The 26,290-nt window shown below is 45.4% G+C and overlaps 1 protein-coding gene across 1 annotated transcript in view; it reads right to left on the bottom strand.

Moving 5' to 3' along the window:
* The window catches only part of ITGAE (integrin subunit alpha E), a 60,359-nt gene that overhangs the window by 23,826 nt on the left and 10,243 nt on the right, over positions 1–26,290 (bottom strand). The window contains exons 5-24 of the mRNA XM_054008711.1: positions 26,017–26,134; positions 25,330–25,470; positions 24,597–24,721; positions 23,295–23,446; positions 22,423–22,576; positions 20,831–20,981; positions 19,610–19,696; positions 19,237–19,358; positions 17,644–17,795; positions 15,956–16,109; positions 13,825–13,975; positions 13,675–13,742; positions 12,960–13,092; positions 11,642–11,772; positions 10,859–10,993; positions 9,012–9,233; positions 7,704–7,834; positions 6,731–6,864; positions 5,810–5,958; positions 4,720–4,848 (exon numbers count right to left, since the gene is read on the bottom strand). Of these exons, the coding sequence (XP_053864686.1) occupies positions 4,720–4,848; positions 5,810–5,958; positions 6,731–6,864; positions 7,704–7,834; positions 9,012–9,233; positions 10,859–10,993; positions 11,642–11,772; positions 12,960–13,092; positions 13,675–13,742; positions 13,825–13,975; positions 15,956–16,109; positions 17,644–17,795; positions 19,237–19,358; positions 19,610–19,696; positions 20,831–20,981; positions 22,423–22,576; positions 23,295–23,446; positions 24,597–24,721; positions 25,330–25,470; positions 26,017–26,134 (2,739 nt within the window). The remainder of the gene's footprint in view (positions 1–4,719; positions 4,849–5,809; positions 5,959–6,730; positions 6,865–7,703; positions 7,835–9,011; positions 9,234–10,858; positions 10,994–11,641; positions 11,773–12,959; positions 13,093–13,674; positions 13,743–13,824; positions 13,976–15,955; positions 16,110–17,643; positions 17,796–19,236; positions 19,359–19,609; positions 19,697–20,830; positions 20,982–22,422; positions 22,577–23,294; positions 23,447–24,596; positions 24,722–25,329; positions 25,471–26,016; positions 26,135–26,290) is intronic.

Genomic DNA, 26,290 nt, shown 5'->3' with positions numbered 1-26,290 from the left:
ACCACGTACACTCACATGTACAAGAACGCTTTCCCCAAAACCAGGGATTCGCATAACCCTATCTAAGGGGCAAAGCTGGAGTTGAAGAAACCTCTAGCAGTGACTCACTAACAGGTTGCTATTGAATTATGATGGGATTGCCAGAAAAAGGACTAATGGGAGGATTCACAGCAACATGAAATGCCTTCAATGGTGACAAGGTCAGCATTCTGAATATTTCCTCTGGGTCCCTTCGCAATCCAGCATTCTCAGTACATTAGAAAGAGATGCTAGTTGTTAACCCTTCCATTCGTCCACTAGGAGTCATCTGAACCATTCTGTGGCTGAATCGTGTAAGTTACTTTTTTATTATTCCCCTTTCATTGCTGAAATATTATTCTAGTTTTTTAATCAGTCTGACCATATTATTTGACTTACTCTCTCCCTATCTCAATTTATTTAAATGCAAATATCACTTTCTTACAAGGTACAGAGATGAAAAAAAATAAAAACTAGAAAAGTTAATTTCTAGAAATGCCATACAAGTTTCAAAATTAAAGTTTCATATGTTCAAGTCAGTTCCAAACACACTGCATGTTTTACAGATGAGACTGATTTGATTTTTCTGGAAGAACCAAATCAGGGGAAATGGCCAGTATTTTTTAATCAGCAATTTGATCCTCCAATATAAATCTAGCATCTATAGCTGATACTGCCATAGCAGTCCAATGATAATTAACCATTAGGTGATGGGTGCTTTGGTTGCTAGCAAATCAGTCTATCACCACTACCACAACTCAGATGATCAAACTGAACAGTAATATACTACTAAGTAATGTATCAGAGGGGTAGTCGCGTTAGTCTGAATCTGTAAAAAGCAACAGAGGGTCCTGTGGCACCTGGTCTGTTAGTCTCAAAGGTGCCACAGGACCCTCTGTTGCTTACTACGTAATGGTAAATGAGCACTCATTGCAAAGTATTGCCCTGATTCATCTAGATGGCATAGTTATTAGATATTGATTTGTGACTGGAGTTATCCATATTAATAAACAGGAAAATGCTGCCTCATCGTAGAGCTTTGCTGCATTTGTCAGAAACTGATTTAAATTCCAGACTGACTAGTTTCAAAAATAGAGCTAAATTAGCTAATAAGAATTTCCCCGCTCATAAAATATAAACGAGAGACCATGATACTAAAACCAGCTAATTAGAAGCTGAAACGCCCGAATTCTGATTTAGATTTTTTTCAAAATATAATTTAGAAGATATTTTAAAATACCTCTTTTAAAATAGAAAATTGTACCACTTTGTTAATGGAGAAATCTTCATTCAAAGAATAGCTCTTAATAATACTACATAAGATAGAGCTTTATATCTGCAAAAGCACTTCACCAACAAACTAATGACTCCTCACCACCTTTTCAATTGAGGTGGGTTCTGTCCCCGTTTAGTAAATGGGTAAACTGAGGTACAGAGAAGGAAAGAACAGTTACTCACCTTCTCATAACTGTTGTTCTTCGAGATGTGTTGCTCATATCCATTCCAATTAGGTGGGTGCATACACAGTCGTCAGAAAGATTTCCCTCAGCAGCGCCCGTTGGGGCAGCTGTGGAGCCCCCTGGAGTGGCACCTCCACAGCGCTCTATATATGACCCTGCCAACCTGGTGCCTCCTCAGTTCCTTCTTGCCGGCTACTCCGACAGAGGGGAAGGCAGGTGGGTACTGGAATAGATATGAGCAACACATCTCAAATAATACGTTACAAGAAGGTGAGTAACCGTTTTTATTTCTTCAAGTGATTGCTCATGTCCATTCTGTTGGGGTTACTATGCCTGCCTGAGCCAGAGTTCTTCCATGTTTAAACTCTGCCCTTCCATGTTTAACTCTAATCGACCTTAACAACCAAGGACAGGAATTGGAATGTGTAAATAGCCAGTTAGCAATTACGACCTTGTTCATTTCAGGTACCAAACAATAATGATGAGGTTTGCATGTTTCTAGCTGGGGAAGGGGTAATAAACTAAGGGTAAACAGGACCAAGTAACTGTTTAGGGAGAAGTTACTAACAAGCTAGATTTATAGCCCTAGAATGATTTAGTTGCTTAAATGTATAAACATGCCTTCGGTAAAGAGGGGAGGGGGAGTAGAGGAGGGGTGAGAGAGAGGGGGAGAGAGGGGGGGCTTAGTTGTAAAATGTATAAAAAAGAGAGAAACTGTTTTTGCTGGTGTGCTCGATTTGAGACTTGTCTGTCTCCTTGCACCACTTTGAGATCTCAAATAAACTTTGACTGTTTCTCCACTCCAGTATGTTTATTGGCGTGAAGCACTCCGGGCAACGAACCCCACTGTTGCTGTCCTCGGGCCCCTGTGCCGGCAACAATTCCAATTAGGTGACTCCCAAGCCTTACCCAGGCGGTGGGGTCAGGGTTATGGAATCGCTGATTGGAGTACCGCTCTGCCGAAAGCTGCATCATCTCTGGCATGCCAGATGATGGCATACTGAGAGGGGAATGTATGCACTGAGGACCGAGTCGCTGCCCTGAAGATTTCTTGTATTGGGACCTGGGCCAGGAACCCCGCTGACAAGGCCTGTACCCTCATGGAATGTGCCGTAAGTGCCGGGGCTGGGACCTTGGCCAGCTCATAGCATGTGCGGATGAAGGACGTGATCCGGGAAAATATTCTTTGAGATGAGACCAAGAGTCCTTTCATCCAGTCTGCTACCCCTACGAACAGCTGACTGAACTTCCTGAACGGCTTAGTGTGCTCGATGTAGAATGCTAGTGCCCGCTGAACACTCAATGAGTGTAGCCTCTGCGCTTGACTACTGGCATGAGGCTTAGGAAAGAAAACGGGCAGTCTTGACTCATGTGAAAATGTGACACAACCTTAGGAAAAAAGGCTGAGTGAGGCCTAAGTTGCACCTTATCCTTGTGTAAGACCATATAAGGTGGGTCAGAGGTGAGGGCCTTCAACTCAGACACCCTGCGTGCTGAGGTAATGGCAACCAGAAGAGATACTTTGTACGATAGATGGAGGAGGGAGCAAGTCACTATCGGTTCAAACAGGGACCGCATTAGATTGGAGAGGACAAGTTCAGGTCCCGCACAGGGACTGGCCATCTAATCTGGGGATGGAGGCGTTCCAGGCCCTTGAAAAAACGTCCCACCATGGGGTTGGCAAATACAGAGCATCCAGATACTCCTGGGTGGAAAGCCGAGAGAGCAGAGAGGTGTACCTTGATGGATGCTGCTGCCAGGCCTTGTTGATTTAGGTGTAGGAGGTTTTCTAGGGTGAATGGGATAGGCACCTGGATTGGAGGTGTGTGATGCTGGCACACCAGCAAGTGAACCTTTTCCACTTAGCTAGATAAGCAGCCCTGGTGGATGGTTTCTTGCTGCCAAGTAGGACCTCCCGTACAGGTTTCAAGCACAGAAGCTCCATGGGGTTTAACCATGAAGCTTCCAAGCCGTGAGATGGAGGGACTGGAGGTCCAGGTGGAACAGGTGACCATGGTCCTGAGTGATCAGGTCGAGATGGAGTGGCAACGCAATCGGGGCGTCCACTGACAGTTCCAAGAGCGTGGTGTACCTGTGTTGTTGATGCCACGGTGGGACCACCAGGATTACTTCCGCTCTGCCCCTGTGGACCTTGAGAAGAACTATGTGCATGAGAGGGAATGGGGAAAAGGCATACAACAGGCGGCCACCCCAGGGTAGCAGAAATGTGTCCATGACCGAGCCTGGGCTGTGATTCTGGGAGGAGCAGAACATCGGGCACTTCCTGTTGCTGTGGGTGGCGAACAGATCGACCTGGGGAAACCCCCACCTTTGGAAGATGGAGTGTATGATGTCCAACCCCTTACAGTAGTGCTCGGAAACCACCTGAGGCCTTGAATGATGTTTGACATGACTTGAAATTGCGTCTGCGGCAGAAACGCTCTTGCCTGCGCCGAGTCCAGCACCGCCCTGATGAACTCTATTCTCTGGGTTGGTGATAAGGTTCACTTGTTCACATTGAGGAGGATGCCCAATTTCTCAAAAGTGGATCTGACAAACTGGATCTGAGATTCCACCTGCTCCCTGGTGTGCCCCCTGAGCAGCCAGTCGTCGAGGTAGGGCTATCGCTGCATCTGTCTCTTGCGAGGGAAGGCTGCTACAACTGACCTGCACTTGGTGCTAAACTAACTAAGGAAAACAAACACTAAATAAATAGAGCTCGGGAAACAAGGAGCGCTTTCTCAACAAGACGCCACAGTTCCAATGACCGTCACTGGCGGCAAGAAGGAACTGAGGAGGCGCTGGGTTGGCAGGGTCATATATAGAGCTCTATGGAGGCGCCACTCCAGGGGGCTCCACAGCCGACCCGAGGGTGCTGCTAGGGAAAAAGTTTCTGACATCCATGCACGCGGCGCGCGCACACCTAATTGGAATCGATATGCGCAATCACTCGAAGAAGAACATCACTTGTCCAAAGTTACACAGTGAGTCAGTGGCTGAGTTGGGAAAAGAACCCAGGGACTAGATTTTCTCCATACCGGATATGGGTAACTCTTTGGGGGAAAATTGGGCCCCTGCAAGTACCTTTTTCAAGTCTCTGTAGGTCATATTGCCTTTAGCCAGGGGTAGGGAAAAGACATGCACTTGCTAAGAAAAGCACAATGCCAAGACTTCTTAGGATAAAGGCTTTGAATATTGGGGAGTGAGAGGGCCAGTTGCTTCTAGGAATGTATTTTATTACCTGAAAATAGGCCTCAGGTTCCTGGTATTTATCAAGTATGGGAGCTGGATGATCCATGTTCTCGTTGCTATTAGAGAGCTGGTAGCTGACTTTGAGAGTAATGCTAGAGAAACAGTCATAATCACACGGCTGTAATAAAACAAAAATAAGAAAAATGTGTAGGCATGACAGGTATATGGGCTGTTAGAATGTAAAGTAGTGTTTGTACATCAGTGACTCTCTGTATAACTGGCCTATATCCTAACATGTAACTTTCCAAATGCCATTAGACAACAAAGCACAGAGGAGTGAAAAGCCAGAAATGTCTGTTTGCTTCAGTTCTTAAAATTCTTGTTTCTAACAGACATGACGTTTCATTTGACCAACATTCCAATATCCCAGAATTCCAGGCATAGCCTTGGAATTAAATTTTCCTGTTCAGTTACTCAGAGCTTCCCTTATTCATCAAGTGTTGCATGCAAGCTGTAGCAGTCAGCTGAAACCTATGCAAAATTATGCTGGAGTCCTGCCTGCTTCCAGTTACTTAATGGAGGAAGAAGGTGGGGGGGGAAATATAACACCGAGCACTTGTATAGCACTTTTCATACATAGATCTCCAAGTAATTTAGAAAGGTATGTAAGTGTCGTTAGTTCTCTTTTACAAACTGAAGCATGAAATGTTGATCTGATTCAAACCAGATCACACTGGAGTCAGTGGCAGAGCTGGGAATAATCATATGTACCATCCTTTGTCTACACCACACGACCTCCTACATATCTCTTAGAGTTACAAGTGTGACACACAGCTCCAAGAAGGAGCTGTTTCCCCTTGGCTGTTTTGCTTAGAACCTGAAAGCAAGTTTAGCTGAAAAAATTAACCTCCATCCCTTCACAATCTATCTGCTGCTTCAAGATAGGTTCATTCTGAGGCAGATTCCACACCTAGTTCTGTTTTTTTTTTTTTTTTTCTGGAGCATTATGTGGAGAGAGCTCCCAGGAGAGCTACCGCAATTGTCTCCTCAAAAGAGATGTGCAATGCAGGGGTGGCATCATTCACTGTGGTAGAAGTGACTCCATCCCAGCTTCAGAGCTAAGCGCCTAAATCACTTACCAGTATGTTGAGCAGCAGCTCAGCACACACAGGTCCATTGGCCTGCTTTTCTTGGCTCAGTGTGGACTTCTGATCCTCAAAATGGGCTCTCTTCTTCTTCATCCTCACATCCAAGTCCACAGTGTAGCGAATGGGTAAGTGCCAAGTCTCTGGAAGCACAGATTGGGATTTTTTTTTAAATTCAGAGACACCCTTCATGGGATCAATGAAACTAAAGTCTGTGAACAAAGTGCAATCAGAGCTCTAAATTGTATGGGGAAAAAGTGATGCCCACAAACCATGGGAAATAGATGCACTATTAGGTTTAGGCACGTTGCTACAGGAATCTTAAAGGTTTAGACTCAAAGACACAAGCTGAAGTAGGAATTAAAGGATTAAAGATGCATGAAACAAATTACCAAACGTGCTAAACTGAGCAACGGGATGAAATGGTTACTCACCCTGTGCAGAACTTCTAGATTTGTCCCTCTATGGGCGTTCCACTCTAGGTGCACTAGTGCCCCTGTGCCTAAGTGGCACATCCATAGGGCACTACCCAAAGAACTTCTTGCTTTGTGTGGGGCGTCAAGCTGCTGCCAAGTGCACCTATCACAGCTGCACCTCCGGGATGTGAGGGATAAGCAATCACGAAGGATTGGAGGGATAACAAGTAGTACAGCAACTTAGCGCCACATTCTCTACTGGAATAACCAGGTGCAACCTCCCCAGCCACAATAGAGCTGCATCTGCTTACGCCAGCAGCGAATTTGGCTCCTTGATTTTTAGCAAGAGAAATTATTTCTCTTCCTTAATTGTATATTGGAATGTGGCCCTGAAACATTATACATCTACGGTACAGAACAGCCTCTAGAGTCAGTCCCAAATCCTCATGACAGCCCCGGCCTGCAGCTTATGGTCTCATTATTATTCACATTGCATTACCTTGCGGGGATGCTTCTAAAGGTGAGCTCATATTAAAGCACAGTTCTGCAGTAATGATGCTATTGTTATGGAAAACGAATATTCCCGCCGGGGTGAATCTCATAGTGACATTAAATCTGACAACTGGTCTGGAGCTAGAGGGGAAGAACAGGAACTGATAAGCAAGTAGACAAGATTAACATAAGTATAATTTCCAGACTGATGCTTTACAGGGGAAACATGCCAGGAGCACCTCTCAACAAGGAGCAAAGGTTGTAAACTGGCTCTGTACTATTTCACTTGATAGTCTCTGCCTTCTTGAAATCTCAACAGACCAACAGCGCTTGGCCAGACTGGTCTATTTCTAACATTTCCAGCTTTGGCTGGAATGTCAAGAATGCAGTGAAATCTCAAAATCCAAAGGAACAGACGATCTGAACCCACCAACACTGTGGGCGAAGAGTTTCAAAACTGGGTTTCATTTTTGTACCTGTAATTGAATTGCAGGTGTAAATCTGGGTACTTGTACCTCTTCCAGGTTTCTAGGGCAAATCACATAGATATTGGTGCAAATTCTCTAGTTTTCATGTGTAGTTCATTTTCCAGGAGCAAAAATGCAGGTGCAAATTAAACCTCATGCCTTGTGAAATGTACCCACCCCCCTTAAGATCATTTAGATGTCTAGGTACTGACTGAAGTCTGTAAGCTATTTACATGTCTAATGGACCTAAACTGCACATGCAGGATTGTGAGCACAAAGATAGGGGCCAGTGAAGCCCTACATTACAATTGATTCAAGTTTAGTAACTTGTTCTTTCTGCATTGGAAGTTCAAAGGAAGAAAGTTTCTAACTTAACCTAAAGCCTTTACATAACAGAGAAAGATTTAGGAAACTTTTTTATCAACAGAATAACTAATATATGTCCCAGTGATACTTTAAACAATAATGGAACCACTAAACAACATCTAGGGTACAGGTGCAATCTCTACCTACCGGAGCACAGTTACATTTCCAAACGATCCCACTGTAATATCTATGAGACCATCATCAGTGAAGTCAAAACCACCATCAATGGACTGTCCAAAATATTGGAGGCCTGGAGCAACTTCAGCTGCTCTTATCCTCTGTGGGAGGAAAAGATCAACACATTTAAGATGGGATATTTCTCCAGTTAACATGGGACTGCTCTGAGTGACACTCTGTGATATTTTTGACATATCCAGGATAGGGAACTAACCACTTAAGAATGGCCCTACTGGGTCTGACCATGGGTCCATTTAGCCCAGTATCCTGTCTTCCAACAGTGGCCAGGGCCAGGTGCCCCAGAGGGAATGAACAGAACAGGGAATCATCAAGTGATCCAGCCCCTGTCGCTCATTCCCACTTTCTGCAACAACAAGGAGTCTGGTGGCACCTTAAAAACTAACAGATTTATTTGGACTTAAGCTTTCATGGGTAAAAAAAACACTTCTTCAGATGCACTTCCTGCAACGGACAGGCAGACTTGCTAATGGAGGGTGTTTAGTCGGTAGGTGTGGAAGCCACATCCTCAAGTGAGCACTTTAGAATCATAGATCCATAGGGTTAGAAGGGACCGCAAAGGAAATCTAGTCTAACCCCCTGCCAAGATGCAGGGCTTTGCCAGCCAGCTGAGCTTAAGAAGCAGCTCTGCTGAGTCAAGCCTACAGAGTCTCTTTCACACAAGTCACCTGGCACACAACTTCACATTTCTCACCCATGCCTCCAATCTGCACTCACCATCAGTGGAGCATCTTTTGATCCACACACAATGAGATTTTTGAGTACCAGTGATATACTCTGGTGTCTGCAGCATTTCTGGTAAGAGGGAACTGCAAACCTGAGAATGAGTTGAGTCTGGTGGCTCATGAAAATTAGCAAATTCAAGCTGGTTTCAGATTAAAAGAAAAAACCCCAGTGCTTTTATCAAGCAAGCCACTTCTTTTTTCAAGGCTGATTCACTGTTTAATTGGTAATAAGGTGATTTTCCAGAGTAAAAGGAACTGCTCGTGCAAGAAGTGGAAAACCAGGCTGGATAAAAGCATGGGTTAGATTGCCAAAACACCCCTGTGATGCAGGAATTATTAACATGCCCATTTTCAAGATGGGTAAATCAAGGCACGGGGCGGCCAGGTGACTTGCTCATAGCTGCACAGAGTGTCAGAAATTAAAATAGAATGCAGGAGTCCTGACTCTGAACCCTCTACCACAAGAACATGCTCTTCCCCCTACCCCACATTTAACCCTCATTGCACATACAATTCACACAGGACTCCTCCCTACCTGAGAAAAGGTGCTCCTGATCCCATTCTTATCACCATTATAGATGTAAATGCTGCCAAAGGTAGAAGAATCCGAAAGTCGATCCTCAAGGGGGGCTCCAACTGCAATGTCCGCATATCCATCCCTACTGATGTCCCCAATGCTGGCCACAGTAAACCCAAACCTTGCAAAAGGAGATGGTGTCTGGACACTTAAGTGTCCCACCCAGGAGAAGTAACCATTCTGAAAAACAGCCAAGAGGTTATTCCTGCTGCTCCTGAAAGCAGGTTGTTGTTTTTTGAATGGTAAGGATCGAAGGTGAACAACAAAGCTTTAAACAATAAATTAAAGAATTCCTCTGAAGGTCTGTTATTGGAGTCAATGAGAGCAGGAGCCAGGGTACATCTGCACTCTTACAAATAAAAATAACCAAAACATTGGAAATCAGCTGCTCCTACACTACTCACCAACATCCAAACACTACATAGCCACCGTAGGATTTTATACTGCCTCTCATCTCCATAGTATCTGAGTGCCTTCCAAGTAAAAGCAATAGCCAATTCCCCAAGTCTGCAGTCTGCTCTACAGTAGCTGAGAACATATTTAAGAGTAGGTTAGATAAATGTCTATCAGGGATGGTCTAGACAGTATTTGGTCCTGCCATGCGGGCAGGGGACTGGACTCGATGACCTCTCGAGGTCCCTTCCAGTCCTATAATCTATGAATCTATGAAATTACATTCTCCAGACTGCTTCATAGAACAAGCCTCAATGTGTGTGGGGGGTGCATTACTTGGCTTTTGACAGATGTCTTGAACGTGCTGTGAGGCCACCAGCTGCTTTCAGCTACTCTAGAAGTACCCTACGCAAGTTTCATTAGCTGCTTCTGATGCGGTGCTGAACATGGTTTGTCTGGGTCTACATTTTCAGTTAAACTGTGTTCAGTTCTGGTTCAGCTAAAGCTATCAGCAGCAATAGGTCACCTTCCTAGTGTAGACAAGGCTTAAGTGGTGTCAGCAATGTCATCAGCACTTGCAAGGTATACACAGAACACCAGGGCTCAGTGAGGAAACAAAGGAGGAAGTGATTGTCGAATATTTTGTTTTAAAAAGTATATGTATTAGTCTAGGCTAATCAATCCCGTGTTCTATTACTGATTTGCCAGTTTCAACAATTTTTCTTTTTAAACAAGAGTTTTGCATTCACTCATAAAGTTTGGTTTCAGTTTAGTTTCTCTTTAATAGCTCAGTAGGTACAGCATGTTTTATAACACTGGATTTCAAAGCAGAGATGTAGCATGAACCATCTTCCTGAACTGTATGCTGTGCATCTTGTACACGAACTGAGTACTTTTGGGGAACTCCCCTGGAAGCCGTTCCAACAGCAGTTGACATGTATATTAATTTAAAACAATCATTATAAGGAATGCTGTTTCACAGAGTGGTTATGGGGGATGGAAAAAAATGGCTACAAAATAATCAAAATAGAAAGATGCTTCATTCTATGGGACAGGGTCCGTAACAATAGGTGGGATGGGAGATGGAAACAATTTCACAAACTTCTATTTCTCATCATGCTGTGTAATAAATCTACACCAGGCCACAAAGATATTGCCATTTCTATTCCAGAGTTTCTCTTTCACAGTCCAGTAAATGAGACAGGACTGATCATTCTGTGGTCTTCTGATGCAACAAGACAGTCCACGAGTTATGCATGGGCACCAAATGGATATAATTGAGAGACTATACAGGGAAAGCACCAAGGATAAGGGTTTTATTTGTCACCACTAGCATGTGGTAACAGAAGTATTTCAAGGAACTGGTAGGAAAGCTCCCACCAAGTCAGAACTATTGAAGTCAGTGTCTTTACCTGAAGCCGATACACATAAACTCTTCCTTCTTCCCCATAGATGTGATAAAGCGGGGCTCCCACAAGAAGGTAGTCTGTCTCCCCATCCTGGTTCACATCCACAGAGCAGAGTTCAGAGCCAAAATAAGACCCAACCTGCGCCCCAGATAGAGAGTCAGGTTTTACACTGGAATTCTCAACAAACAATAACTTCATAATAATAGCCTTCTCTGGTGCCCTTTGCACCTGTCAGGGTGCTTTACAGAACTACAGATTTCTGCATAGTCATCTGTCCCTCTGTCTATATAGGGATCATTTCATGACTCCTATTATCACAATGCAGGCATCTTTGAGGAGGGCCCCAGTAACCGGAGTAACAGCACCAGTATCACTATCTAACAATTTCACAACGGGCAGTGGAGGATACCTTTTCCAGTCGGAGTGACTGGAGTTTTTTTTTTTTTGAGGGGTCAGGTATCAGAATGCAATGATAGTCTAACCCCATTTATCTGAACCTCTTTCAAACCTCCCTCTTATCCAAACTGGGCTCACATCCTTTCCCCAGTTGTTTCCCTCAGCTATCTACAACACCAGTTGTCTGAATTTTTCTAACATCCCCAAAACTTTATGGATGATCTGCCTCTAGAAGAATGCAGGGGAAGTTCTGATTAGAGGAAGCACATGCTGAAAAATGGTCTGTAATGGCTGCATTGCAATAAAGACATGTGGAGTCCATCTATTTCCACCGTACTTAGTGCTTTGTCAACCCACTTGATTGGCAAAGACTGAGCAAAGCATGGGTACCTGATCTCCTTGTAGGATTTGCTTTGAGCCATCTTTCTTAAACACCAGCACTTTCCCTGTCATGCTGTGCTTCGGAGCTCCAGCAACATACCAGGCACCGTCTTGTGCATTCACCACAGCCACGCTGTACCCTGTGCATTGAGACAATGAGCAGAAATGACACATGATCAATACAATGCTTTATCGCTGAGCCAAAAAGCCAATGACACACACTTTGGATCTGGGGTTTTAGCTTGGCCCATCACAGGTAATGAAATTCACATCTAGATCTGGAGCAGGAACCAAAAATCCACAAAGTTTGAGGCTGTGGTGGTCCACGGTTTTGGTCTGATACCATCTCACTTAAAAGACTGATGAGGAAATAACAGGAGATGGTAACTTGTCTGAGAGAAAAAGCCAACAAAGCTCGTAAGTCATCCCTTTTAACAGCTTGTGATGCCTGGTCTCTTGATTGAATTTGAAGCCACAGTGCCCCAACGGGCAACAACAACTGTCGCAACAGCGTGTAAATGGCTCTGCAGTAGCAACACTCAACAAAATTTTGAACACATCCCTAGCATTTAATCACAGATCCTGAATGGTTATCTGAAATATACACATGTTGGTCCTGGCTTTAATTGCCTCTGGAGGCTGACAGGTTAAAAAGCCATCATGAAGGTGAAGGAAGCAATACTCCCTGTGGGATGCAGAAAAAGAAAGTTCATGGGGTTTATGTGACAAGGAGAAGATAGGACACGCATTATTATGCGGGTATATAAGAGACACAGTCCAGGGCACCTAAAACTAAATGGAGAGATTTTTGAAGCTAAGTCAAATATCAGGAGGTACAGGACTCACGATGCTATAAAGAACTTGTGTTAATAAGCAAAAATTTTACATCATTCCAGGCCAAGATTTGTAATGATACTGGAGAGCAAACAGCTTCTGAATCTGCTGCACATTAAATATTTACCCATAGGCTCCAAAAAAATTCCAATCATTCTGAGAGTCGTTATACAGTAAACATATGCATATTAACAAGATGCAAACGATGCCATGGTGTATAATGATGTATCAGTGATAATGACCACTATGCTGCTGGGTAAGAGGGAAAGTGCTTCCCCCGGAGTCCCTTTCCCAGCTGCAGGAAATAAAGATCCAGCCAGTTCCTGTGAGATTTGCTGTTCTTAATGCTTTCAGCGCTGGCACATTGTCCACTAAACACCATCCACACATTGGTATATTTGGCCTGAACCTCCTCCCATTAACTATACTGGGAGCAGGATTGGATCCACCACCTAATCAGATTGTCCCTGGGGTGGCGGCGGGTGCTATTTACCTAGGTAGCCGTATTTTGCTTCTTTTGCTTCTTTAGATTCGTTCAGGAAAGTGGCCGTCTTGGTTACCCAATCGTACAGCAAAACTCCACCGGACCAGTCATAGGCCCCCACAGCTCCAACCAGTATGTGCTGCTGCAGAGTTCACATAGGGAAAGATAGAAGAGAGGAATGAATGATACTCGTTTGCCTCACCTCTGTGTGCCTCAGATTTCCCCTCTCTGGAATGGGGATAGAAGTGCCAGTCTAGCTCCTGGGGGAGCGGTGGGGCTGAAAACACTGATCTTTGCTAAAGTGCTTTGAAATCCTTGGGCACAAGGTGGGAGAGAGAGGCAATCTACCCTATGATCAGATAAAAACCAGCAGTGTGGGAAACAGAATCTAGATCCCCCCTGACTCCGAGGTGTCTGCATGAAATAGAGTTAATTTTGGTAATGATACAGCAGTTACTATCACGTAGGAGCTGATATGTGCATTAGACACTGAAATCAGATATACCAGCTAGCGAGCACATACAAGTGAAATCTTTATGTAATCAAGGGGTACCAGTGAAACAGGCTCCGGTGCGCAATGGGGATTTGACTCTTTTGGTTCTCAAACTGTAGCGTGTGTCATTACGTAGGAAATACAGAGAATCAATTCTTTCAAGCCTCCCAAACACAAAATAAACAGCACCACGCGCTCAGCTACCAGAGTGAGATTGCAGCAGGTACTTGCCTTGTCCAAGATCTGTGCGCTGAAACCAGTTTGCGCCAGCTCATATTCTGTAATATCGCCTGCCGTGCCTGAGAATCAGAAGAGGACCTAGTGAGTCATTTTCTCGTTATTACTCAGACAGGATGACAAGGTACAGAGGTTTGTCCTCACCTTCTATCGCAATGATTTTCTGCTGCAGGGTTGAAAGGAGCCCATCTAAAGCTGAATAGTTGGTCACTCGGAATAAATGACTTTCATCTGGATCAGTGGCAATCAGCTTCAACTCATTTAGGGCCTTGGACTTGTTAAATGCTTCTCCCACCTGTGACAGAGACCAAGATCAATGAAGAAGAGCAGCACTTCGATCGAAAAATGGTGACTTTACCTAACTGTATCTGTTTGGGGGTTATAAAACCCCAGCAATCTGCACTGGGGCTCAGTCCAGTGAGCTTCCTGAGGGCTCACAGCAGCTGAAATTTCGACTGACATCAATAAGTTGGATGTTCTCAGTGCCTCCTAGGATCAGGCCTTTAGGAAACAATTCCACATAACAGGCTAATGTCATATCTGCTGAAAACTAGATTCTAGCTGCAGAGAAGAGGCAAATTTAAAAGCTAAAGCTTCTCCATATAACTCTCTGCTAAAGAATTACAAGTCTGAATTGGTTTAGAAACCAGACTGTCCATTAGTTTAGTCTTGCTAACGGAATTAATGTGTCCTGATTTCTGGTGTCTCGGTCTTGTAAAAATTCCATAATAAACCTTCTATCTTCTCCCTGTCACACAAACTCCAAACTTGCTGCTCCTGAAACCCATGTACAGAATAAAACTTCCTTCACCTATACATAATGCCTTTTGAACCTGTCTTTCTCCAGAGAGAAATTACCAGCTAGAACCAAGGTGCTTTTGTTTCAGATAACTGATGCCAGTGGCCCAGTTACCAGTCCCCGGGGAGCTGCTATGGATAATAAGAATATTGAACAAAGTTGAGCTCCAATTGCTACATTTTGTTCCTTTGAAGATAAAAATACAGTCAATTCAAAATTTAAAAAATAGTTCATTTCCATGAAAGCCTCTTTTTATTAAGCTTGGTACTGAAGGGGAAATATTCTGCCAAATTTAAAGTCACTTTTTGCTTGAATAAGATATATTTTTGTAGACAGTGAAGATGCAAAATGCCTCAAAGCTGTCCCCACCTCTCTAAGGACCAAGCAGCAGCACTGACTGGTAAAGCTGATTGTGATGAACTAAGAAAGAATTAATATTTCCATTTGTTTCTTTCCATGCGAGTTGCGTGGCTAAATTCCCCCCACTCAGCTGTGAAAACCATAGATTTTCAGGCAAGATTTTAAAAACTTATCTATTCATTGTGACTTATGGCCTTCCAACATCCTGTGGAATCATGATGTACCATTCCCATCTTTCAATGCCATGACTAAAGACAGTGTCTGGACTTAGAATCATAGAATATCAGGGTTGGAAGGGACCTCAGGAGGTCATCTAGTCCAACCCCCTGCTCAAAGCAGGACCAATCCCCAGACAGATTTTTGCCCCAGATTCCTAAATGGCCTCCTCAAGGATTGAACTCACAACCTACCCTGGGTTTAGCAGGCCAGTGCTCAAACCACTGAGCTATCCCTCCCCCCCTTGTCTTACCTTAGTGCGTTTTTTAAAATATATACTGAACGGCTTCCACTGGCTTTATAGTTTACATTAAACTTTGCAATATGAACACAGTGCAGTGGGCCCCTGGAGGAGAGATTTAAATGTTAAGATGGAAGATGCCTGACACAGGGCAAGCAAACCAAAATGGTCGCATGTGAGAGCAGGTGGGCAGGAAGTGGAAGCACCAAATATGACTGGGCAGAGCAGACAGCAGAGCACAGCAAAGGTGTAGGAGTCAACGAGGGTGGGGTACAAGTGAGGATGGAAGTTGCGTAGGCCTTAATGGTGAGGTAGAGAAACTTAGCTGTGCCATGGAAAGAGAGCGGAACGAGTGAAGGCATCTGAGAAAAGAGTGGTGTGAGTGCTGGGAGAGGAAGTCTACAAGAGACTTGAAACTGCAGTACTCCATGGAGTTGGGTTGGATTTTATTTACCTGTTGATCATATTATTAACTCAATGAGGTAGTTTTACTTTCCATTTATTCATTTTTATACATGCTCCTCATTTCCATCACTTACCAAGTTGCCATGCGGGTCAGTTTTTTCCTTTCTCTCCCCCTTGTTGTTCTCTAATGAGGGATATCAGCTATGTTCAGGGAGACAGATTAGAACAAGAGTCTTTGGATATTCCGAACTTACCCCAATGGCATAACGGTCAATTCTTGCCATTTTGGGTGAATTTATCACCGTTGTTAAATTCATTGGATCCAGGAATATTTCCCCATCTGTCAGCACAACCATGATTTTAGCAGCATTTTTCTGGGACCCCTGGCTCTCAATGAAGATAGAATCCCTGTTAAAATTGTCATACACAGGATGAGTTTCTGGGAGCAGAGGGATGAGCCAACAGATCTGTTGAATTCCTATGAATTTATGGCTAATAATTGTACCAAGGCGCAGAGAAGGGACTTAATTCCTCAGGACTTTTCCTTTCACATTCACATAACTCAACAATGACCAGATTTTCCCCTCCCCTCCTCCATAGTGAATTTAGTGCTGAGGATATTGCCAAGTCAACAGCTCTGGAGACAGAAAGTATCTCTGGTTAGTCCAGACTCTCAGATCACTATTCCACCCATTCCAGTGAAGGTAGTGGTATTGGAAACTGCATCGCCCCCTTTGCCCCGCCTCCTTCCCCCCCACACCATACATGCTAATATGATTGACGGAGGAGATGGCACTCCCCATGTTTACTCAGTTCTTGCCCTCTGTGTTGAAGCTGCGAGAAGGGAGTCAGTTTATTCCAGCTGGGGTGGAGGCTCTTGGGATGGGGACGTGTATCCCAGTAGGGACTGGACAGAGACCAATATCTCAGTTCACAAAAGCCTCTTAGCAGCCACCACTGCTTTCACACATGGTAAAGGCTTTCACAGACACCACCAACCTGGGCTGGATTTGGTCCTTCAGCCTAGTGGTTAAAAGCTCCATGTACCATTCCCAGGGCTTTCCACTGAGAACATGTACCAGCTTGATTAACTGTACCCTGATTAGCTCAAATCCTGGTTCCCTTCTTCAGGTTTGTATTGTGCATCTCCAGATGCTTTCCAGGTTTTCTTTTCATTGCCTTCCTGGTGCCCCAAGGCCAGGGATTAGGCTCTCACATTGTCTACTGGCCTTTAGCAGGCCAGATGACATTCTCTAAAATAGGAAGAGCAAGCCAGCAGCATAGGCCGAGGGAAGACAAATCTCCTAGTCTCTTGGTCTGACTCCTCTGGCTTCCCAGTCCCCCAAGTATCTGCAGCCTTTGGATAACCAGAGTCACTGAGGCAGCCCCATCATCACTGGTAGAGTCAGAAAGTGCTATAACATGTATCGTATGTTCAGTGTTCTGGCGAGGAAGGAGTGCCTCACGCTGCTCAACAGGGACCCTTTCTGGCCAGTTAAGGAGATGTGACCAGATCTGGGCCCCAAATGTTCACGCATCTATTCAGAAAGTGCTCCAGCAATATAGGATCACCATTTCTTATGTGACTAACAGAAGTATAGGGAGCATAAGCTTTCGTGGGTAAGAACCTCACTTCTTCAGATGCAAGTGTTAGAGTTGTTATGGTGCGGTGCGTGGTTGCTGGTGAGAATATGCTTAAGGTTGGCAGGTTGTCTGTGGGCGAGGACTGGCCTGGCTCCCAAGGTCTGTGAAAGTGAGGGATCATTGTCCAGGATGGGTTGTAGATCATCTAGCATCTGAAGAAGTGAGGTTCTTACCCACGAAAGCTTATGCTCCCAATACTTCTGTTAGTCTCAAAGGTGCCACAGGTCCCTCTGTTGCTTTTTACAGATTCAGACTAACACGGCTACCCCTCTGATACATTTCTTATGTTGTTACTTACAGCACGTGTTGGATGGCAGATGCTGTTTTGGTCACGTTGCACAACTGGGTGATGTTCTGAACCTTCTGGAGGGTAGCGTTAGCGTTCCAACTGTCCCGCAGATTAAACTCAGTTCTGATTTCAAATCCATACTGCACCAGGGCAAAATCACACTGGAAAGAAGCGTCAGATAAGAGTCCAGTATTGATAGCTGATCCAGAGAACTGGGGCTCTCAGAAACAACCAGTAAAGAAATTCCCAATGAAGAGAACGGCATTAATGGGAAAAGACAAATTCAGACTGGCGATAAGGCACAATTTTAACAGTGGAACAAATTACCAAGGGTTGTGGTAGATTCTCCATCACTGGCAATTTTTAAATCAAGATGGGATGTTTTTCTAAAAACTCTGCTCTAGTTCAAACAGGAATTAATTCAGATACGTCCTATGCCCTATGTTCTACAGGAGATCAGACCAGCTGGTCAAAATGGTTTATCTGGCCTTACAGTCTATTATGAATCTATAAAGGACGGCCAGAAAGTAAAATCTTTTCCGGCAGAAATTGCACCTATATACTAAAGAGATGAACACAGAGAAGAAAAGAAAAGTTATGTTAGTTCAGAAAAATTAGAGCCACCATCAGATTCATATTTTGTTCTGTATTTAGTGATCAGAGAGAGGAGAGCTTTAGACAAGGACTGGAGGGTTTGGGTTTTTTTTAGTTCTTTTGTTTTCATCTTGCTTTTTTGCCATACATTCCAGGCTGCAGAGGGAATTATCTGGGACCATCCTGAAACACCAGCACCACTCCTTGCTGCACTGTGGCTTTCCTTTGGAGCTCTCCCCTCAAAGGACTGACCTGGCCTGCCGCTGATGAGATCACCGCACAAGGTAAAGCTCTTCAAGGTTATGTTTGTACAGCACCGAGCACAAGGGGGCCTTTGCCTCAAGGAGTTACCACAACACAAATAATAAATGCAAATGGTGTTATGCAGAAAGGGGCTAATGGCTGCCAGCAGGGGACTCTTGGATCCAAAGACATTCACAGATTGTGTTAGAACCAATGGCTGTGCCAAGCTCTCTTTCAGGCTCAACAGAAAGAGCAATTAAGTCCTTTTTGTACAATAAAACAGCTGGAGACAATAGGGGGTGGCTGCCCAAAGCAACAGGCTGCATGGCAAGCCAGAGCTAAACCAGATAGTTCAACAGGGGTTTCCCTGGTACAAAGACAGGGGCTACGATATCGGTTGCAGGACGTGGGTATTGTAAGCAGGAAGCCAGGAGAAGCAGTTGTGAGCCTGATCCTATGAGGAAGCAGAGGGACAGAGATTCTTGGGCACAAAGTTCGCTGAGGACTTGGGGACTTCTGAGCCAGGAAACGGCCTACTGCTGTTTGTTCCTACTGTGTTCAGGGAAGCAAGACTGTGTGTGCATTTTGTGTAAATAAGGTTGATCACACCAAGAACACACCTAAATTGTATCACTGATTTCTTATCCTAACAGAAACAACCCTGCAATGCCCCGAACTTTAGCTAGTCACTCGGGCCAAAGGGGCAATACTAATAAAGTGCAGTGGCTGCCGTATTTGCAGACCAATAAGTGAAGAAGAGAGTACCTCAAAGCACTTCTCATAGAACGCTTTCATCATGTTGTAGATGAAAGCCTTGGCTCTTTCAAAATCCTCAGAATCGATGCTCCCTGATCCATCCAGAACAATGGCGATCTCCGTCCCTGAGTCTGCTGGGACACGAAAAGCATGACTTAGAAGGAGGTGGTCAGGAGCTCAGAGGTCTTGACTAGGACCATCGTTATTCCAGCATTGCGAGAAATGCGTCTCAATAGCCAGCTAACGGGCGTGAAACTGCAAAGTTGCCATTGCAATGTCAGCATCCAGAGTGCAGCTGTCCTCAGCAACACATTGATGCTAGTCAATGCTAATCACTGATATCCAACAGCACAATCCCTTGACAAGGTATTTCATCGCTTACATGAGTCATCGTCATCATCCTCCAGGATGTTGTTGTTGTTGTTGTTATGGTTTTCATAGCCAGATCCTGCCTCTGGAAGATATGCCGCTAGAAACAAGAAATGAAGGGGGAGGGGGAGAAAAGAAATAAAAAGTGAAAATATACTTTGCAGCAGTGCCCTGGGCCAGGACTCCATGATGAACCAGTCCCAGAGCTTCACACGTTCAGCATCCTTTCAGCCCATAACGGGTCAGACTAAAGCCTGGGCTTAAGAGAAGGGTATAGTAGCTACACTGCAATGGGGAAGTGCAGCTGCAGCATGGATAGGCGTCCCCACGTAGCTTTGTTTGAGCTAGCTTGCTAAATAGAGCGCTGAAGGCACAGCAGCATGGGCGAGCTGCCAAAGGATATACCCAGGGACCTGGATGGGATTGTACTTGGGCGGTCACCCTGTGCTGTCGCATCTATACCGGTACTTTTACCAAGCTAGCTTGGATGCCCCTCCCAACTGCAGTGTAGAGATATCCTAGGTGTGAAACCCTGGCCACATTGAAATCAATGCGCGTTTTACCATTGACTTCAGTGGGAGGAGGATTGCACCATAGGACGGAAATGGAATTCTGAGCTGTTCAGCCGCTACATGGCGCCAGGTGTAACTTACCTTACGCTCACAGCAGACGTTCCCGGCAGCACATTAAAGGATCTTATGGAAGACACGTCTCTGAGAAGGAGGGTCGGTAGTAACCCTGCAACCTACTGTGTACAAGGTGTACGTGACAAGAACTCGGAGCAGAACAGCATTCAATGGAAGCAATCTGCCCAGCCCGTGACTGACAGCAGAGGCACCTCGTCACAGAGCACTGGATCTTGGGTGCGCGTGTGCATCTCAGAGAACCTGCTACATCCCTCAAGCCCCTTAAAACTGGGAGTTGTAGTTGCAGGTCACTTGGGGCAAAGTATAAAAGCAAAGGGAGGCTGGATCAAACGGGGAAGGGTCTGTCTTCTCCCCTCCAGGCTGGGCTCAAGCAAGGGAAGCCTCTGGGGAATTATTACCCAGGGAATTTCAGCTGATTTGATATTTGTTTTGTTTTTGTGACGCTTTGGCAGATAACGAACAAGGTCTTTAACGGTCTGAGGGTTGGAGCTTTATTTACATTTATTTACAAAACCACAGCACTCCTCATTGTGCAGGCTACAGAGAACGGGAGCTTTTGTTAGTGGCAGGACACTGCTGCCTTTTACCTGAGGTACCCAAAATATTTCTCTCCAGCACCGACAGGAACCCATCCAAGGCTTCATAGTCAGGCAGCTTGAACAAGTAATCTTCATCGGGGTCCGAGGCGATAAGCTGCAGCTCTTTCAGGGCCCTTTGCTTGCTGAAGACGTCGCCGACCTACGGAGAAGAAGCCAACCCCTAGGCTACTGCAGGGATGTGGAGCAGTTTTCACAGAGAGACACAAAACAAACAAATGCCCAAGAGATCCAAAAACACTCAGGGCAACAACAGAGCAAGGTGTTTGCAGCCAGGAGCCTGGATTCCAGAGGGAATCCTCATTCTGAATGATTCAACTGCAAGGAAAGAGCTAATCTGAGCCATCCTTATACCAAGAGGCAAGGGAGTAATCCAGTTTCACAGACCACTTCCAACTTAGGCCCTAACCAATGCAAACCATTCTGCTCAAGAATTCACCTGAGCTCACTGGGTCAGCAGACTTTATTCTACACCACTGTGAAGTTCTGCTCAGAGTGTAACCAGACTGAACAGCAGATGGGACCATAACAATAAATTAGCTAATTCATTGATCATCATCACCTCCTTCTTACATTGATAAAAAAAAATTTCTCCCAGAGGATCATCACCACATTGGTGAGGCCTCATCTGGAGTACTGTGTCCAGTTTTGGGCCCCACACTACAAGAAGGATGTGGAAAAATTGGAAAGAGTCCAGCGGAGGGCAACAAAAATGATTAGGGGTCTGGAGCACTTGACTTATGAGGAGAGGCTGAGGGAACTGGGATTGTTTAGTCTCCAGAAGAGAAGAATGAGGGGGGATTTGATAGCAGCCTTCAACTACCTGAAGGGGGGTTCCAAAGAGGATGGAGCTCGGTTGTTCTCAGTGGTGGCAGATGACAGAACAAGGAGCAATGGTCTCAAGTTGCAGTGGGGGAGGTCTAGGTTGGATATTAGGAAACACTATTTCACTATTAGGATGGTGAAGCACTGGAATGCGTTACCTAGGGAGGTGGTGGAGTCTCCTTCCTTGGAGGTTTTTAAGGCCCGGCTTGACAAAGCTCTGGCTGGGATGATTTAGTTGGGAATTGGTCCTGCTTTGAGCAGGGGGTTGGACTAGATACCTCCTGAGGTCCCTTCCAACCCTGATATTCTATGATTCTATGATCACAAGAATTTAATCACACACTCTGAAGTGTGAAGGTAGGGAAAGTTTTGCTCTTCCCTTGCTCTTGTGAGAAGTGCCATGTGGACATCTCACAAAGCAGACAGCACCTCAGGTTTTAGGATCTCATTCATACACAATAAACTCTATGGCACCAAGAAGAATGGAAGGCTGGCTGGGTATTTCAGACTGGATGCTTAGGCCACCCCAGATTTCCTCTCCATTCACCCTCTCCTTATTCCCCAGCTCACTACCAACATTTCTGAGTACACGCATCAGCGGAGGAATGTCACTCTAAACAGGTTGCCCTTACACACGTGGTTATCTGCGGAAGTTGCTGCTCCCAGGAGGCCTTTCCACTTCCCTCCGTCTAATTGCTTTCCGCCTTTGAACTGAGCTATAGCAAAGGAGTTGGGCTCGCACGTCACTTCACACCTACCCCCAGGACGTAACGTTCGATCGTGGCCATTTTCAGGGAGCTCATCACATCCGTTAAGTTCAGTGGGTCCAAAAAGATCTCCCCATCGGTCATGACAAGGATCATCCTGCGAGCATCCTTGACCGAACCACGGCTTTCATTGAAGATCTCATCTCTGCAGAAACGCAAACCCAGATGTGTTTTATGGAACACGCAACATGTGCACAGCTATATGTCTGTCAAGGTCATCAATGGGCTGATGGTGGCTCCCTGAAATTCCAGCATGTGAGAAAGTTCCCGCTGCACTAACACATGTGGAGGACACAAAGTCATTAGCAGATGGGTTTGTGCTGTTCTCCAGGGTAATAACGCCTAGCTCTTAAACAGCACTTCTCATCAAATGATCTCAGAGCGCATTACAAAGCAGGTCAGTATCATTATAACCGAGGGACGGAGAAGGGACATGCCTTGCCTGAGGTCACCCATCAGAACAGTGGCAGAGCCAGGAGCAGAACCCAAGTCTCCTGAGTCCTAGTCCTATATTCTATCCACTACGCCTCACTCCTCCCTCCCCCCACTAGGCCAAGGGGAACTGGGAATCTGAAGGCAGGTTCTAATGTTCGTAAGGCAGCTGGGAGGGAACCCCAGCTCTGCCCTTTAACAACCCCTCTGATGGAGGATACCTGGAACAGACCTGATGGACTCCAGGGGGAGCTACATCCAGACCCCCTCTGCCAGTGGGACCTTTGGGCCAGGGATGCACTATGAATGGAGGAAAGGGAGAGGCTCCAGGCTGGGAGAAGAAGACACAAGGGGGATCAGAGGGTGTTTGCGGGGAGCAATTTAAGGCGAGATGCACCAAGAGTATGAGTTCTCGAGGGTGTGTAACTCACAGCACGTGCTGCAGGGCAGATGCAGTCTTGGTCACAAAGCCCAGCTGTGTTATGTTATGGACCTTGGAGAGAGCACTGGACTTGTTGCTGCTTTCCTGCAGGTCAAATTCAGTTCGGATCTCTGCTCCATACTGTACCACAGCAAACGTAACCTGGGAAAGGCAGAATTGGTTAGGTCAGGCAAGAGCCAAGGCAGCAATCCCCAGACCCCTTTCTCCAACTGCCATGCTTAGCATTAAGTACAGTGGATGGGAAGTATCTCCTCAGCTATTCTCGACTCTCCCTGGAGCACACAGTAGCTAGCATATGGATCCATTTCCCTCTGCTTTCATCACACCCTGTATTCTGGCAGCCCCTGCTGGGACAGCTCTGCGGGTAGGAGAACAGGGGGCAGCTTCCTTTGACTCAAGAAAAGTGCTGCTGCCATTTTATCCATCTGAACTTCTAATCTGGCCCAATCTTTTGTGGCCCTGTAGGTCAGCCTCTCGACATTCCCAACTACCAGGTTCACTGTAATTTAATTTAATGACTGAGAAGTCTTTCTTTCTCTTGTAGTTTATTTTCCTCAGTTGTGTTTCAAAGTACCGTGGGAGTTTCGCATGATACGATGTCTAAAGTACCTAGACTAACCCACAAGCAAGAATGAAAACCCACCCCCATGCTGATCTAGTCGCTCCTCCAACCAGTCTCCACACTCCAATTCTCTGTGTCTCTGTGTGATTTCACTCTTGCACTAAACCCCTCAGGAGAGACAGATTGATACAGAACCTCTGGATATTTCAAAATCCATCGTGTTAAAATGTAGTTATAAACTTTTAGTTTGCCCTTTAATTAGCACCATGCATCTGAGGATCTGAGAGCACTTTAACAATGAGCAGTCAATCAGCACAACTCTGCAAGGTACAAAGCCAGAGCAAAATGCAAACTGCACTGCTTCAGCATAGCTGTTCCACAATCAAATCGAAACATGAGTAGGAGGGAGGGCAAGAAACACAGATTCCATTAGCATAATTTCTCGTTAGACTTGAAGAGTGCTCAGACAGCATGAAGGTAAGCATAGTATAGAAGGAATCACCCCATTTTACAGAGGGGGACACTGAGGCACAGATGGTTAGTGAACTGCTCAAACACTAAGTCAGGGGAAGAGTTGAGGCTGGAATCCAGATCGCCTGACTCCCAGCCTTGTGCATAACCCAGAAGAATTTCCAGTATCACTGGGAAATCACAGCCTATTCTGTCTATTGAAACATGACAAGACTCTGAGACGCCTGCCCACATCAGGAGGAAGAGCAGAGCACACACCTCTGGGCATTTCCTCCAGAATGACATCATCATGTTGAAGATGAAACCCTTGGCTCTTTCAAAATCCTCAGGCTCGATGCTTCCTGATCCATCCAGAACAATAGCGATCTCTGTCCCTGAGTCTGCTAGGAGAGTTAAAAGTAGACATTTAAAAGGACAACAAGACAGGGCAGCATTAGCAAGAGGTCAGGAACCCCGAGGACAAACCTTCCCCAGTTTCGCAAATTGGGAACCACATAATTCGCAGTAACGAAGAAGGGGAGAGGAACAGGAATTATTTCCCCCAAATCCTATGCAACACCAGGGGCTCTGGAACCTGTGTCCAAAATGGCTGCATTTTCGCTGAGCTTCTGTTGACGCGTCTCCCCGGTCTGCAGCTTCATCAGTACTAGAAATGACGGGAGCACCATTCTGGTGTAGCTACCGATTTTACCAGCGTGTCATCCAGCCACACTCAGAGTAGATCTAGTTGATATCGTATTGTGGTTTACACTTGGGAACTCCACCAGTGCTACACCAATACTGAGAGACTTCCAGGAAAAGCTCGGTTACTAAATTACTACTATGAAAGACACATCGCCACAAATCAGCCTTGATCTGCCACCTTTTGAGTATCATCCCTTTTCCTACCCAGCTCACTCTCAATAGTGGGTTGAAAGTTATTCAGCTCCCATCTAACACACCTTTCCACCCTGCTCCCCTGACTCATGAGACCACCTAAGCTAGCACATACCTTTGCATGCATGGCTGTTTCTTGAATTGTTGGAGGTGCTATTGCCAGCTGCACTGATGAAGTTGTCAGTGTCAGTAACGTTGATTTTGTTGTTGTTGTTGTTGTTGTTATTTTGGTCCCTGTTGTTAAATTTGGTCTCAACTACAGAACCAAAATTAAAAAGTTTTTAGAAACACCTAGTTTTAACTAACACAGGTTTTGATGCAGATATGTTTCTCTATCACAACCCACCCCCAGAGAGGCTCCCAAACCAGCATTTTGGCCTGAGCGCTAGGGGATAGATTTTTAAAGGTATTTTGATCCCTAAAGATTTAAATCAGTGGGAATTAGGTGCCAAGGCACTTCTGAAAAGCCCACTAGACGCCTGCTGGAATCCTTAGTCACTTAAATGTTTTTAAAAATCTGTCCCTCAGTGCCTGATCATGCAGGATGCACGAGGCATGTAACAGAACATAAGGACACACATTTATTAAAAAATGCCTAGGGCTGAATTCTACCGACACCCCCCCTGTACAACCCCAGTGAAATCCGCAGAGCCACATTGGTATAACAGAGGGCAAAATTCAGCTCAAACTCTGGCGTCAGGGGAGCGGAGCTGGAATGGAACTGATGTCGTGGACAGCACAGAGGCAGTTCCCATTGTCAAGGTCCCTCCCCACACACAAGTCGCTCGTTTTCCTTCCGTACTGATTTTGCCGAGGTTAAGGAAAGCCTCCTCTTGGAAGTCTGCTGTGAGCAGGGTACAAATGCCATTCAACTCTTCTGTGATGCTAAGGGCCGGGCGCCGCTTTTTCTGCAGGCAAGCCTGTGAGGGAAGGGAGGGCAACGCTGATACGTAATGAGCAAACTGACCGAGGACGTGCAAAGAAACCGACTGGCAACACTTCAGAATCAATCAGGCCAGGGGACCAATAATCATGCCGGGGTTGTGTTGGACTTCAGTGCTTAACCAAAGCAAAGG

The sequence above is a fragment of the Malaclemys terrapin genome, chromosome 18 (genome assembly GCF_027887155.1).
Source record: "Malaclemys terrapin pileata isolate rMalTer1 chromosome 18, rMalTer1.hap1, whole genome shotgun sequence".
In the NCBI taxonomy this organism is placed as follows: domain Eukaryota; kingdom Metazoa; phylum Chordata; order Testudines; family Emydidae; genus Malaclemys; species Malaclemys terrapin.
Note: the sequence above shows the minus strand (reverse complement) of the source record. Positions and strands in the feature narration are given on the sequence as shown.